Here is a 15,810-nt window from a genome sequence, read left to right as displayed (position 1 = left end):
CGGCCAGCCCCCAAATAAGGTTACTTCTAGTGGTCTGCTCTGTTTATGTGAGTGTAGGTGGGCTCTGTATTAAAAGCAGCCTAAAGTGACCGATATGGCTGAACATCCACAAACGCCCCTCCACAGTTGCATATCAGCACTTAAACCTCGCCGACTTATTTCATATCCATTGTGCTTGAGCAGAGATCTACAACAATATAAAATGCTTCACTACTTCAACACTCTAGTGTCCACACACTCAGAGAAGCACACAGGGGCTCGCTGGCTTCACCAGATCAGTATCTGTCATTTCCAATGCTCTCTTTGCTCTGGAGTTTCTCTCTGATCCTCAGCACAGCTCTGTTAAAGTCTTCAGGGGAAACAAACAGAGAAAAAGACAGTGAAACTCAAGGCTTCGGATTGTCCTCGACTGACATGGAGAATCACTGAGAGTGTGCTGACTCAGGCCTTCTGACTTTCTGTTATCTGTGCACTTATGTATTAGAAATGGAGGTGAAATTTGGGGCAGTAAGTTAAATCGCGCCGACTCCGTCCTTTGCTCCAATCCAGCAGACAAAGCATGAAAATTCCTGATGCAAAGATTTCAGCAGAAGCAATATGTCAGACAGCACTTCTAGACTCTGCTTTCATTTCCGCTGACCTTGTGGAAGTTTTTATTTCTTCTTGCTCCTCCTCCTCCTCCTCTCTTTGCTCCTCAGGTCAGGTCAAAGCTCCGCTCCCTCCCACAGATGTCCACGCCTCCGAGGTGACCGACACCTACGTGGTCCTGAGCTGGACCGAGCCTGAACCCAGAGGCAGGGAGCCGCTCAACTTCTACGTGGAGCAGGTCAGTCTTCTAACACACACGCACACACACACACACACACACACACACACACACACACACACACACACACACACACACACACACACACACACACAAATGTTCTTATGACTGAAACTCTGAGGACTTTTGTCAACAGTTATCCCAAAGCCCCCTTAACGAAACTCTCCCCTTAACTTCAATAAAGCTGAATCAGTTCCCTAAACATACCAGATTCTTTTTGATCATTAAGATCCATGAATTATTCCCTTGATGAAAATGTTGAAAAACATTCTATCTCACAAGTGTTTTTCCCTGCATCCTTCCACCAACTTTCATGGAAATCCGTTCAGTTGTTTTGCTGTAATCTGGCTTCAAAACCAACCAACAAACAAATGGACAGGGGTGAAAATATAATATATATATTAAAAAAACAAGAACATGACATTGGTGTCAGTTTAATTGGGAATTTGTTTAAAATCCATGCATGTAGGAATTAGGCGTATCATTTTCTAATTGTAAAACTTTAACTCTCTCTCTCTGGTGAGTTTACATTATACCCATATCTGAGATGTGAAGGTTTAGTGGTTTAAATTTATGAAACCTACAGTATAAGTTTTATAAATAGGGTTTGACTTCCACCCATCGATCCATTATCTAAAGAACTTATCTGTTCAGGGTCGCATGGGGATTTGGAGCCAATCCCAGCTGCAGCGTATCACAGGACCAACATACAGAGACAACCTACTCCCACTCTGCATGTGTTGGGACCATGAGGAAGCCTTAGTACCCAGAGAAAACCCACACAAACCAACTGGGAACCCTGTTGCTATGAGGCGACAGTGTTTTGACTTATCTAACAGTATTTCAATCTGTAAAAAAAGAGAGTGCAGATCAAACTTTAAAATATTGGTTGGTTTTTTCGCCCCCAGGACGAGACACAAAGTTCAAACTGAAGACAAAAATAACAAAAGTTTTCTTCCAACTTATCAAAGTGCGAAGACTGACCTATATTCTATATAACAATAAAGAGCCCGGTCTCTCCAATATCAACACCCAACAGCCTCTAGATCCAATAATCAGAAAACTGCCACAGGAAATGGATTTTTATTGGACTTTTATAACTTACCGAGGTAATAAAACTGTCAAATACGTCAAAGGCATCAGAAATTACTAAAGTTTGCTGCTTCTCTCCCACTAATATAATGAAAGGAACATTCAAATACCCCCTTCGCCCTTGAGCAAGCACTTACTGATCTCTCTGACGTGCCTCATGCTATTGTGAGGTTTTCCTCCTCAAATGGGCAGAAAATAATGGTGAGGCCGAGAAGAAGACATCAAATATATACAGAATATAATACAGACGACATTAGTGCTATACAATGTGTTTATATACTTAAAATCATTAGTTAAAAGAGACTAATTGACAAAGATGAAGATAACGCGTCAAGATGAGTTCTTTATAATTTTCTGAATCTCCATTTTGTTCTTTATCCCGACATCTTTTCACATTTCTTTCTGCGCACTTTCCATCTCTCTGGATCTGAGCATCTTTTCATACTTCTGCCTTCACTCCACACTGCCAATCTTTATTCCTCGTTTTCTGTCCTTGTCTCCACGTTAAGTGGTTTATTCCAAAAAATTGTCAATTACCAGTTATGTACAGAGCAGGTGGTGCTAAAAAATGATAATGGGGCTTTTTAAAGCATATTTGTCGGTCTTGACAGTGCGTTGAAGGATACTGAGTAATGAACGTGTCCTTGCAGGTAGAATTTTAAAATCTTATTTGTGTTGGTATTTCTTTCTACTTTATTTTAACGCTGTGCTCGGATCAGTCGCTGGCAGGGAAGAGCAGCTGGGAGCTGGCCAGTCTGGACATGGTGGTCAACTCTCCCAGGTTCCCAGTGTTCACCCTGCTCAAGGGGAAGCAGTACCGCTTCCGAGTGCGCTCCATCAACAAGTACGGAGTCAGTGACCCCTCCGAGCCCAGCGAGCCCATCTCTCTGGGAAAGCCAGAAGGTGAGAGAGCTGTGTGGTGTTCTACCACCCACCTATTACTTGACCTGTTGTAAAAGGTCGCTCTTCCTTTTCTGTTCCCAGCTAAGAGCCATGACAATGTGGACACTTAAGCTGCTTTCACACAAGCACTGGACTTTCTCTGCCTGGTCTCCTAGTGTAATCCTAGGAGAATCCGATGTGGGAAATTGGGTGGGGTGATGAGTGAAGACGCAACCCATGAAAGCAATCTATAATACTTTGAGTGGTCAAAAACTCAAAAGAAATCTCTAAGGCTTGTATTAGATATTTAATAATAAAATGTAACTTTATAACTTTCTCAATTGTCCGACTCACTGAGCAGATCAGCCTTAAAACCTTGTCTAATGGAATCACAGGTTTAATTTGATCAAAGCGTCTCATCTCTTGATCATATTTCAAAGTTTGAGTTCTACATCATGGTTGATTTTCATGTAATAATTTCTGCTTTCATAGTTTTAGCTTTTTTTTTTTATGTGATTCCCATCAGCGGTGCCAGCTCCCCCCCACTCTGTGATGGCCGTCAGAGACACAGACACTTCAGTGCTGCTCCAGTGGCAGGAGCCCAAAGACAAACACGGCATTCTGGGATACTACCTGTACTACAGCGAAACTGGCAAACAGGACTGGAAGACTGTTAACAACAAGCCTCTCGCCACAACCAGGTATAGCTGTGATACAATGTTTGTGCCGTGGCTGCAGGAAGAATCATTAGTTCTTCGCTGAGTCTCTGTGGTCTAAATATTGTAACGCGTTGGGGTTAGTGTCTGCATGTAAATTCATCTCAATTCCCCCTCACCTCAGGTTTATTGTCCACGGTCTGAAGACTCGAGGAGAATATGTGTTTCGGGTGAAGTCTGTGAGCGGAGCAGGGAACAGCAACTATTCAGAGGAGTCTCAGCCCATCATCGTCAAATCGGCCATTTGTACGTGCAGCTGCCGAACGAATACACAAAGCAGTGGACAAAACATTTCATTATCTGCCGGGACACGATTCAAGTATCTCAGACTCTCTATTCATTTGATGCTTTTACCAAATGAGCAACACATGATTCTTCCAGTTGAGGCAAAAAAGTATTTAAATGTGTTTAAATATTGAATCTATCAATTGATGCATTTTTTTCAAACAAAACAAACCCAGCAAAAATCTTTTCATGGCCCCTTGTGACACCGTTTCGCTTTGATTACATCCGAAGGCTGGACTGTTGGTTTTAACTGATTCGCTAAGTACACAAGTATGTTCTCTCAAAACCTCGAGAGCATGTGTGCCCTCCAAATTAAAAAAAGCATAATAAAACACTCAAAAGCATCACAGTGAGTCCTCCATGTTGTCCCGAGCTCAACAGGAAATAAAGATGCATCTCTAGAAAAAGGTTTTACATTCTAAGAAGAAACATATTCAGAGATTTATTCTTATTTTTATTCATTTAACGTGTCTTTCACCATGACTCAGGCAATATCATTTCAAATACTGGGACATATGTACATTTACATTTATACACAGTACATTTATCTCCAACTGCTACATTCAGATTTTTATTTGCACAATGTCTTTATCAAGAACCATGAATTATTCATTCGGAAATTGATGAAATTGATGAAAGATTCTGTATCTCGCACAGAAAGTTATTAAAAACAATTTCCTGTATCCACATCTTCATCCGGATCCACGCCAGCAATTAAAGGGTCCATTCAATTTGATTCTTTCTTAGTTGGTTTAAAGCAGAGACTGTAAATGAAGATGGACGACATTACTGCTCCTCAAAAGTGAAGGCGAGGCGTCTTGATCGCCAACTGGTGGCTGACTGCAGTAGCAACAGGTTATGAACCCCACCTCCTCCATGTTAGTGGATGGGACACGAACCAAACTAAAAAGTCCAAATACACATCAAACAAATGTATTTCAAAGATAGTTTCTGTCATTTTAGTTAGTTGTTATCACAGTGGTGCATTTTCAAGTGCTCGAGTTTGGTTTTAATTAGTTGTATAATTAGGTCATGATTGACAGCTGAGACTGACTTGTGATTGGTCGAGCGAATCAGACTCTGACTCCAGATGACGTCAGAAGCATAAGATGGCAGCACCCATATCCAGGATATCTTAGCTTTATTTTTGTACAATGGGAGGAAGTGGATACCTGTCGTCCATGTTTATATACAGTCTATGGTTTGAAGCTCTGTGGGGGTGATCTACCTCTTGAGGAGCTACTGAACTGTACGTGTTCTCTGTAGCCCGCAGTACATTACGATGATGATTTACTCTGGTTGCCACTCACTGTCAGAATATTCTCACAGCCTTTCTGCCATTACTCCTTGTGATGAACACATTTTCCTCAAACAGAATACGAGTTGAATAATTGCTTAACAAAGAGAGTTGTGAATTTCCGAGTGAAGACAGAAGTTGTCAGGGAGCCATTTCTCAGTCTATTTAACAAGAACATGTTCCTGCTAAGACACTCATTTCTCTTTTTTTGAATCCCGCTGCTTGTTTCCAGATGTTCCCTCCGCTCCCTCTGCCATCGCCCTGCTGCTGTGCACTGGATCGGAGATGGTGCTGGGCTGGAGGGCCCCCTCCTGTAACGGGGGAGATCTCGTACGTGGCTATTACCTGGACCAGAGGGAAAAGGGCACGGAAACATGGAGAGAGGTCAACGTCAAGCCCGTCAAAGAGAGGAAGTTACGGGTCAGTAAAGCTCCAAGATGTTACAGATATGGTGTACCTTGTTTTGAATCCATGCTACCAACATTGCTCATCACTTCATTGCTTGGTGCAGACTGTAAAACCTCAACAATTACTGGTTGGATTGCCAGGAAAAGTGTTAACAGATATTCATGGTCCCCAGAGAATGAACCCTAATGATTTGAGTCCACAGCTTTTCTCCTACTGCCACCATCAGGTTTACATTTGTTGGCTTTCAGTCAAATATCTTGACAATGATTGGATGTATTGGCACAGATTCAGAATTTGGATTCAGACATTCATTGATTTACACAGAGCCTGTACACAAACATGAACGACGTGTCTTCACTTCCTCCCACGATCAAGAAATCAAGCTAAAATATGTTGGGTATGGACAAAGCCATCTAGACCCATTAGAGTCTGTGCTGTAGTGATGGGGGGTGGAGCCACGGTAGAGAGGTCCCTTTAATACAAACGCTTGACCAATCACGAGTCAGTCTCAGCTGTTAATCATGATGTTTAAACTTGTTTTTATAGCATAAAAAAAAAGGAATTAATATCAAACTTAACCGAAAAATCTGCATTTGAAAATACATCAGTGTGATAAAATCTACACAAAATTACAACTCATCTATCTTTGAGATTAATTTTTTACTTTTTAGTTTGGACAGTGTTCCATCTGTTAACATGGAGGAGACAGGATTTATGACCTGTACTGCAGCTATAGACCTATATTGTGACCCCCAAACATTTTATCTCAATTTGTTTTTTAAAGTAGGGTCATTTAAAATTTAAGTAATCATAAGATAAACATACTAGCTTTGGCTGCAGTATCTTGCTGTCAGATGAATCCTATAAGTAATATATAGAATGAAATACTTATTCACAGGTAACAGGAAGTTGTTTTCAGCTTCTGATGAAAATGTGGAGAGTTAATATAGATTCCTAAGATCAACCAAGGTTGTTCTACACATCATTACCATACATTAATTACTTTTAATCTAATTACACCAATAACAGTTTTCTCCTATATTAAGCAGCTGTCTTTAAAATATGGCCAAAGCTCCCTCATCCACATTGGCTGTGTCACTAGGCAACAAGCTGTGTCCATGGAGACCTGGAGGAAAGTTGAATCTATAACCTGACTTAGGTAGATTACAGGTCCTCTGTAATTAGACATTGTGCGAACGTGTGGTCATTTTTAGCTGCTGGGAAAAACAAAGACGAAGCCAATTAGACAGAAAACGACAGTGTCCCTGTAAATCAAAGTTAGAGGTGAGGACGACTGGAAACACCTTCGACTGAAGAAACCATTCCACTGAGGACACGCAGCTCCCCCTTTTGGGCTAAATGAGCAATATTAACAACCAAAGGAACCAGACACTGAAGTAAAAGTACCATGAAAATACTGTAAACGTGACACCGTCTTTTATAAGTAAAGCTGCTTTATTTTGAGTAGCTTTGAGATGCATTGACTCGTACTATATATCACATTATTAGATAACGACAAGTAATCCCAACTAAAGGCTTATTGGTCGGGGGCACAAGAAAGAAAAAATTGGGAAACTAAACGTTAAATCTTCTTTTAGAAGCTTATCACATGTTTTTTTATTGAAAAGGGAATTAAATTAATCAATTAAAGCTGTTAGATAAATATACTGGAGTAGAAAGAACAATCTTTTCCTCTGAAATGTACAAGTAGCTTACAGCTGTACGCAGTTATTAGTTTTTACTTTATTGTTATTTTAACACTTTGAGCTAAATTTTGTGTATCAAAGCTGCTGTACAAATATAAGTTATTATTATTATTATCATTAATGCGCTTAGTTACTTTACAGCAATGTGAAAGTTTATATAAATGGTGCATGAGGATGGCTGTGTTGGGATGATTGTGATTACAGTTGCTCACGTCTCCCTGATCGTGACCCTGAACCTAAGAGGCGGACGCTTCACTCTGATCTCAAAGGTCGACAACCAGATGATGGATGGGTCATATTAATCAAATGCAGCCTGTTCGCCATCTAGTGGATGAAAGCTGTACTTCGTTCCACTTCTTAGGCCATGACAACCTTTGTCTCGGGCTGGTCTGTATATTAATCTGATAACAGGGTTGTGCTTCTACCTGAATCTGGTTGGAGAGGCAGCTATAGATAATGATGGGGGGGTGGTTTTGTGGGGGAAATTGGTTTTTAGATAGCCATTGTTATTGCTCTGAAATAAGCTCCCTCTGCTTGTGTCAATTAGCTGCCGGGAGCGTTAGCAGAAGTTCACAACTGTTCACGGGCGAGATAAGGGCCTTAAAGTCTAAGTGGCTGTGAATAGGAAGATCAATGAACAGATCAATGAGGCTGAGTCCTCCTCTCTTCCCAAAGCAAAAGTGTCTCAGGGACTCGGCAGGAAAATGCTGTGGCAGCAGCAGCAGCAGAGCTAATCCCACATGAAATGCCTGCTGGAGTCTGGAGTGTAACTGTACCGGCAGCGTCTGCTCCTGTGTGATGTGACAGCTGATCCTCGTTGAAATCGGCAGCAGCGACGGTCTGACCTGAGTCGCTTGGATTCACACAAAGGAATATTATGGTATAAGCAGGATACAGAGTGCTGCACATACTGTGTATTATCAAACAGTTCTTCAGAAAGTATAAAGAAAGGAAGGAAACTGATTCCAGTCCGGATTTTACAGTGAAACATGTCCTGTATTAGACTGGAGAGGTTGGTGGTTCAATCCCTGCTCCGTCAGTGCATCTGTGGAAGTGGCCTTGGCTAAGATGCTGAACTCCAAATTGCTCTGTATGAATGTATGTGTGTGAATGTGGCTTGTACTGTAAAGTGCTTTGAGTGGTGGACTAGAAAGCTATGTAAATACAGTCCATAAATTTAATAGCCTTGTCATTGAGGATTGTGCTTGAGCAAACCTAATTAAATTAAGATGGAGACATGCACTGACACACATCCACTAAAACAATAACAAAAAAACTGAAAAGAGCTGAACACCTGATGTTTGTCCGTTTCATCAAACTATTTAATGGCAAATTGATATTTTAAAATGATCAGATATAGTATTGAAACTTAATATATTTGTATCTGCACCCCTTTGTCTTCAGCTTCACCGGGTTGTCCTGTCATTAACGTTTTGTCCCTGCTTTGTTTCCATAGGTGTGTGACCTGTCCAGTGGGCACTTGTACCAGTTCCGTGTGTTTGCAGCCAACAGGGCTGGTGTGGGGAAGCCCTCCGAGGCCAGTGAAGCTTTCCTGTGTGAGAAGTGGACAATGCCAGAGCCAGGTCAGTCAGAAACGACACTTCACTTCAAAATCAGTCAATCTAAATACTTTGGAAATGGAAAAAACCTTCTCTGCACATCTTATATTCATTTGTCGATCCCCCCCCAACAAGTCTTTTACAATATATAAGAAATTTAGAGTTAGAAAATAACTTGTGAAACCTCTCTTCATTAAAAATAATCCAGAGCAAACAGATATTTTACATACTGGTCACAAGATGTCACGAACTAATCTTCATATTGAATTAATTTGCTTCCAGACTTGCTGTGAAACAAGATCATACACATCCTGTTTTTTAGAGATTTAAAGTGAGCACAGAGGAACCGTGAAGCTGAAAACATCCAAGCAACAATATGTAAAACATGTTTTTGAATGTCGGAGGTCATTAACTTTGTAAATTCCAACTTTCTAATTAACTCGGAGCCTGTGTCATTACCAACCTAAAGGCTGCGAGTTCACACAACAAAAGCTTTATTGACCCGGGCGTGTAAAGGGAGAGTAATTGATTGCAGACCATCCATCAACCCGGAGGAGCCATTACCATTACCACCATTTTATGTTTATTTGAAACGACGTTAAAAGTGCATACGGTGGTTTCACGTGAAATTAGACTGGTCGATAAGAGGTGCCAGAATTAAAAACTGGCTATTTGAATAAAGTGCCATTTAAGTGCAGAGTAGGCAGTGGTCAGCAGACAAGTGCACGATGCAGTAGCTGCAGTAATGGTGTAGAATTAGTGGTGGTTGGTGTCATACATGTATCCTCTGGTATTACTGGGGTTAGTGGTCAGTGGTTCTGCTGCTGAAATGTGGTTGAACAGAACAGTGAGTCCACAAGTGAAACTGCTCGGAAAGGTGGAAATCAAAAACCCAATTTTTGAAACATAAGAAATATAATTTAACCTGATTTTAAATACAACGGTCATCGATCTAGTGCAAAACAAATAATAATGAAATTAGTTTTTTTTTTTGTGAAAAGTGAACTATAAAAATAAAAAAGTGTGTAATCAGTGTAGCTGTATTATTAATTCTGTAGCAATACTTAAAATGTGCTTATGAATTCAATCATGTTTCCCATGTAGGAATTATAGATAATGTTGAATATATATCTTTATACTATATAACAATTCTGCTTATGGTTTAACTCACATCAATTTTTAATTATTACAGATACAGTCAGATTAGAGTAAAGAATATTCCACGTATTCAGGAGTTGAAAGAAGTCAACAATAAAGTAAATTTAGTCGAGTCATGTAGAAGCAGGTTTGTTTCATCTAAATTAAAAAGAGACATTACATGATAATATTTTTGGGTGATTTCACAAAATCTATCTATCTATTGATTAAAAGAATATGTATCTTGATCATGTGAGATTTCATGTTAATCAGTCCCATAAAGATGAACCATCTTTGACTTTATCTGGACATCAAAAAATAATATTCAATATTTCATCCAGAAGTCATAACTCGCTTCATGTCTGTAAACTAATTTCAATCAGAGCTCCATCATATAGGTGCATTACCACCAGCGTCACTGGACTGGTGGGCAGTCTTAATGCTTTCTAATGCAGGACTACATCATGGGATACTTGTGTCAAAGGGATGCGAGTATTCCAGCAACTTGTACATATTATTTATTTAGGCACTGGTCTCCTCTCTTTTACTCCTCATACACTTGATATTTCTCTACTTCACTTATTGTTTTTACTTTGTTGTTTTTATTCCTTGTTATTGTGTCTATGGAGCAGATACCTGGCACAAGAATTTCCTTTGGGATAAATAAAGTTCTGTTTCATCTCAGCGGCATCTGTAAGAAGCTGTAGAGGCAAAGTCCAGGGCCAAGAAAACCCACCACTCACTACTGCTCATTAAGTTCATTGCTTCAGGAAAGACTTTGCTTCGAAACAAACTTCTGGACTTTGGACTTCTTCAAGCCAGGAGGGTTATTGCACTATATTGGAAGAGTGTGGATACTTCATCATTGGGGATGTGGAGAGCTCGGATTGTATTGGACCAGCAGAAAGATTTTGTTTATCTCTGGAAATGTAGGATGTACCTGAGGAGATCGTAATGGATATAAGGAAATAACTTAATTTATTTATATACCACTAGATATTTGTATGTGGATGTGTAATATAGGTACATTTCTGGTCTTAATGTTGTTGAAGCACAACATAAAAACTGAAGGAGACTCCTCGCCATTTTCATTCTCTTCTCTCACCTGCAGAATTTAGTTAGAATATCAACCTGACACGATAAAAGTTTAGGCATCATAAATAAATACAAACACACAATCACAAATACAACCACACACACACACACACTGATTCTGCCCCAGACTTGGTCCAGTGTGCAGTGGCTCGGTCGACAGTCCCGACAGTCGAGCTCGGGCTCGTATCAGCCTCCTGTGACATTAATATTGAAAATGGAGAGAGGCCACTTTTAAAGCATAGCTCATTAATCTTGGCAAATGGGCTTTCCTCTGTGCCATTAATAATTTAAAAGTGACTGAAAATCATTAAGCAAATTAACTACTATGTGCCGGCATGGAGTCAGGAGGGGTAGATTAAAGCAAAGTCACTGTACTGCTTTGGACTCAGCTGGTATTCCTGCTTTTGTTTTGCTGCGACTTCCCAGCGTGACTAAAAGGTCATATTTGGTCGGTTTGGATTTAGGATCAATATGTTGCTGGTCCTTGTTCCTCTGATCTCCAGCGCAAACACACTGACCGGGAGAGTTTGGTCGTGACCCCTTGCTCCTCTCCCTCAGGTTGCCCGTACGACCTGCAGTTCAGGGAGGTGAGAAACGACTCCCTGGTGCTGCTGTGGGAGGCTCCGCTGTACGAAGGACGAGGCCCCGTCACTGGGTATTTACTGGAATTCAGTCAGGGTGACCAATCAGACGACTGGACGTTTTTAAATGACGAACCAATCACTGACACAAAGTACAAGGTGAGTGGAACTGTTAAAAAAAGGTTTTGGTGTAAGATGAGTTTTACCTGATTTATAATAATAAAATATTCAGTTTTAAGTGGGAGTATATTATTATGTTATGGAAAACTCATTTTGCAGAAGCTTGCAGTGCTACATCCCTTTAGGTTATAAGGTTTTGAATAATCCAAAGGAATTATGGACATGACCAGTAAATGTTTGATGTGTTCCCAGGTGTCGGATCTTCAGGCGGGTCAGACTTTCCGTTTCCGTGTATCTGCTGTTAATGAGGCTGGGATGGGCCACGCATCCCTGCCCTCTGAGCCAGTCACAGCTCAGACCAAGCCAGGTCAGCCATCATGGTTCACACATATACAAGTATCTTAAGGATAATATAAATCCCCTCCGAGGCACGTTGGAGTAGCTGGACCTGCAGAAACAATATGAAATAATGAGAAAATCTAAAGATTGATATCACTCTCATGTCTTAAATATGAAGCTGGGCCCAGGAAATGATTAGCCTAGCTTAGCATAAGGAAACAGGGGGAAACTGCTAGCCTGACTCTGTCTTAAGCCTCCAGCTTCATATGACATTAGGGTGGTGTCGATCCTTTTGTGTTCTTCTCAACAAGAGCAAAAAAAAGCACATTTCTTAAAACGCTGAACTAATCCTTTGAAATCCTCTTTTCATGTCAGTTTAATGCAGTGATCAATAATATAGATGTTGCATTTACACCACAGAGCACGTGCGAGATGTAACCAACCAATCCATGCAATATTGATTTACTTTTTAATCAGATACATTTAAAAAATAAATGAACGTGAAGACGTGGCTTTCCAGATATGCAGCGTATGCAAATAGCAAGAAAAATAAATTAAGTTTAAATAAAGATGAGAGCATATTCAGGATAAGTTCATTTAAATTAAAACATTTATAAAGGACATGAAATATAAAGGACACAGAAAATCTGCAAGGAGTTAATTCATTTTTCATAGGGAGTTTTCTTCATCTGTATATTTGCTGTGATTACCTTTCCCCTCCTCAGGCACTAAAGACATTGAGATTGGCGTGGACGACGATGGGTTCATATTTTTGGGCTACGAGCCCGAGGAGGTGGATGACGAGAGCGAGTTCCTCTGGAGCAGAAACTACACGGAGCCTGTTGACCCCGACAGAACCCAAACAGAAACCACGAAGAACAAGTAGGTCGATCAAATGCTGCACGTTCTCTTTCCTGTGATCAGGTGGATCTGTGACAGGGTCAATGGACGAGGAAAGGTTCACTCCAGCTGGGAGGGGAATGTTTGGTCTCTGTGGAGCCTTTAAACTCGTCACTCTCCCACAGCGTCCTTGTGCTTTTCACACTCAAAGTGCCATCTCCTGTTTTTGCAGCTGCAGTGACCCATGTCTCAAAACGTTTCAAACTAACCAGAAAACAGGGATGGACAAAATATTATCACACAAACCTAGTTATGCTTCTACAGAATAACTTTAAAAAAGAGGCTATGTTAATATTAGGTGTTTTGAATTCATTGAATTCTAAATTTTGGGAGTATTTCCCATTGGGATTCCCACCAAATGTCGGCCTCTTTGGATTATCCAGTTCCCGAGCTTGAAGAAAAGCTGCCCTGCCACCTCTCACATCTCATTTACAGCATGTAGGAGAGAAATTTAATTTTATGTTCAGTCGGCTGTGAGGTGTTAAGTCAAAGCTACTGGGACAGGAAGCACTGTGAGATGTGATGGCTGGAGGCACAAAGCAGCACCCTCTGCAGCCTTTATCGCAGGTTGGATAAACACAAAGATAAAGATGCTTGCTCGATGCATTTGTCTGTTTTTCATCCGTCAGGTCAGTCCTCACCTTCAACGACCCCTCTGAGGAGGATCTGGGTCTGTACACCGTGGAGACGAGCGACAACCCCGACCTGTCGTCCAGCTACGACTTCACTGCTGAAGGTAAGAACCAGTTTTGTCCAATTCTTATTTTATCTTAAGCAAAATGAAAGAATACAGTTCAGATCTGTTGTTTTAGAGAAGCAGGACAAATTTTCCATCCATCCATTGGAGGAGCCAAGCAGAGCTGACTTTGGCCGAGAGGCGGGATCCACTGGACAGGTCGCCAGCTTATTGCAGGGCTGAATACAGCCATTCATGCTCACAGTCACACCTACAGGCAATTTAGAGTCTCAAATGAATCTGAGGTGCATGTGTTTGGACCGTGGAAGGAAGCCGCAGTAAAAGCAAGCAGACACGGGGTGAACATGCACACTCCACACAGAAAGACCCGGGTCGAATCCAGAAACTTTCTGCTTTGAGGTGGGGGGAGACCCAGAAGTCAAACCAGTGACCTTCTGCTAAAGCCATATGCACCCATGTGGTATGAGCCTCAACCATTCGGCGCTATCGGGTCACACTCAGGACTTTTAATTTTAAGGGTTATCAAGCTTTTCTCTCAAGCAAATAATCATCCCCCTCACAATCACTTCCACAAGGTCACGTCCGACGTCCAGCGAGGCCCGTTTTCAATCAACTCTCCAGCTTAGCAGCTTTACAAACAGAGCTACATGAGCCGCTGATCTACTCGGTGCTACTTTAACCGTGGGTATTACAATATGTGATCAAAGTTTAATCAAAGTGATTAACCTTCCGCTGCTGTTGTACTTTTTCACAGACCTTGAACGACTCAAAGAACTCAGCTGGCAGGTCAGAAATCCACGTATGTACCACAAAGATGCTTCATTGTGTGATTGAAGAGGTCTCACGGTTTTATCAGCTGCTAATGGAGTAATGTTTTATCAGGAGATTTGTTAGACATCCTACAAATGGTCTCAGCACATTGATTTACAGTATTGATTTAGAAATACAATACTCATGTAACACAACAGCAAACAAAACAGCAGGACTGGGACTAGTCAGTAGTCATGAAGTATTCTTCATTGATTAAATGATTTTCTAATTAATTCAGCTTAGCCCCTAATACCCTGTGTTTGATTTCCTCTCTGGCAGTGATAGGTCTGAAGTCGGGCTGGCAGGTGGAGGTTTCTGAGGAAGGTGACGTTCGACTCTGGCTTCAGACGGAGAGTCTGAGTGACGCCGCCGAGCTCCGTCTCATCTTCAATGACCATGAAATCTCCAGCACTCCGGTAAGAGCCTGTCACACCGGCTGTCCTGTGGTGCGGCGGCTCACAGAGTCGAGCGTGTCCCACACCATCACAGTCGAGGACCGGATCCTCACTCTTACTAAGAAGCTTCATTCTGCGAAGTATTTTGGATGAAAGCATATACACAAACAGGAAATGTGGTATTTGTCGACAGGAAAGGCTTTATTGATTTGCAAAGGCTTCAACATTTTTGTGAACTCCTACAGAAACTAGAAAAGCACTCAGTGGAGCACAGAGCTCCGCCACAGGCCCAACAGTCCCCTAATGAAACTAGATCCTGATTTCCTAAACATTTTCCATCAAGATGCATGAATTATTCTCTAAGAAATCAGTGAAGATTGTAAATCCAGATCATCACTAAAATGTAATGCATTCTTCCCTGAACGATAACCACACCAGGTTTTGTGTTATTGGGTCCAGTAGTTTTTCTGATCCTACAAAGCAACAGACAAATGGACAAACAAACAAACTGAGACCAAATCACAACCTCCTCGGGGAAGGGAACAATAAATATCTTGATTTTAAGGACTTAGCTCGGCCGTGCAAGTGTCCATAAGGAAAACCACTGATTATTCAGGCTCTGTTGATTTCCCTGTGTGATTTGTCCATGTGGCCTCTACAGGACAGCCTGTGATTCATAACTTTGCCCTTTTTTGAATATGGAAATAAATATGCGTACATTTCCATGTCTGCAACAACAGATTTATTAGGTAAATTACAGACGTCATGAATCTCTACAATATACAGCATTAGCGTGTAGCTGCATGCATCTGTCTTTGTGACAAGTCACTATGAATCCAAAACAGCAATTATGTTTTATCAAACATCATGGAGGGCAGGAAATTGAGGCTGCCAACAAAGATGAAGGTGCAGGTGTGCGAGGCGGCAGAAGGATCCGGGAGCGGAGCTAATTTTGCATCGTGTGA

The 15,810-nt window shown here is 41.2% G+C and overlaps 2 protein-coding genes across 2 annotated transcripts in view; both read left to right on the top strand.

Annotated features, from left to right (window-relative positions):
• Nucleotides 1–15,810, top strand: part of LOC118113339 (B-cell receptor CD22) — a 1,629,935-nt gene that overhangs the window by 886,430 nt on the left and 727,695 nt on the right. The window lies entirely within an intron of this gene.
• Nucleotides 1–15,810, top strand: part of myom3 (myomesin 3) — a 49,416-nt gene that overhangs the window by 24,987 nt on the left and 8,619 nt on the right. The window contains exons 14-25 of the mRNA XM_035162993.2: nucleotides 699–826; nucleotides 2,638–2,821; nucleotides 3,327–3,501; nucleotides 3,641–3,762; nucleotides 5,331–5,518; nucleotides 8,669–8,795; nucleotides 11,562–11,743; nucleotides 11,957–12,071; nucleotides 12,769–12,925; nucleotides 13,573–13,679; nucleotides 14,395–14,439; nucleotides 14,730–14,866. Coding sequence (XP_035018884.1) covers nucleotides 699–826; nucleotides 2,638–2,821; nucleotides 3,327–3,501; nucleotides 3,641–3,762; nucleotides 5,331–5,518; nucleotides 8,669–8,795; nucleotides 11,562–11,743; nucleotides 11,957–12,071; nucleotides 12,769–12,925; nucleotides 13,573–13,679; nucleotides 14,395–14,439; nucleotides 14,730–14,866 — 1,667 coding nt within the window. The remainder of the gene's footprint in view (nucleotides 1–698; nucleotides 827–2,637; nucleotides 2,822–3,326; nucleotides 3,502–3,640; nucleotides 3,763–5,330; nucleotides 5,519–8,668; nucleotides 8,796–11,561; nucleotides 11,744–11,956; nucleotides 12,072–12,768; nucleotides 12,926–13,572; nucleotides 13,680–14,394; nucleotides 14,440–14,729; nucleotides 14,867–15,810) is intronic.

Source organism: Hippoglossus stenolepis, chromosome 8, assembly GCF_022539355.2.
Source record: "Hippoglossus stenolepis isolate QCI-W04-F060 chromosome 8, HSTE1.2, whole genome shotgun sequence".
In the NCBI taxonomy this organism is placed as follows: Eukaryota; Metazoa; Chordata; class Actinopteri; order Pleuronectiformes; family Pleuronectidae; genus Hippoglossus; species Hippoglossus stenolepis.
This window is presented reverse-complemented; position numbering and strand designations above follow the sequence as displayed.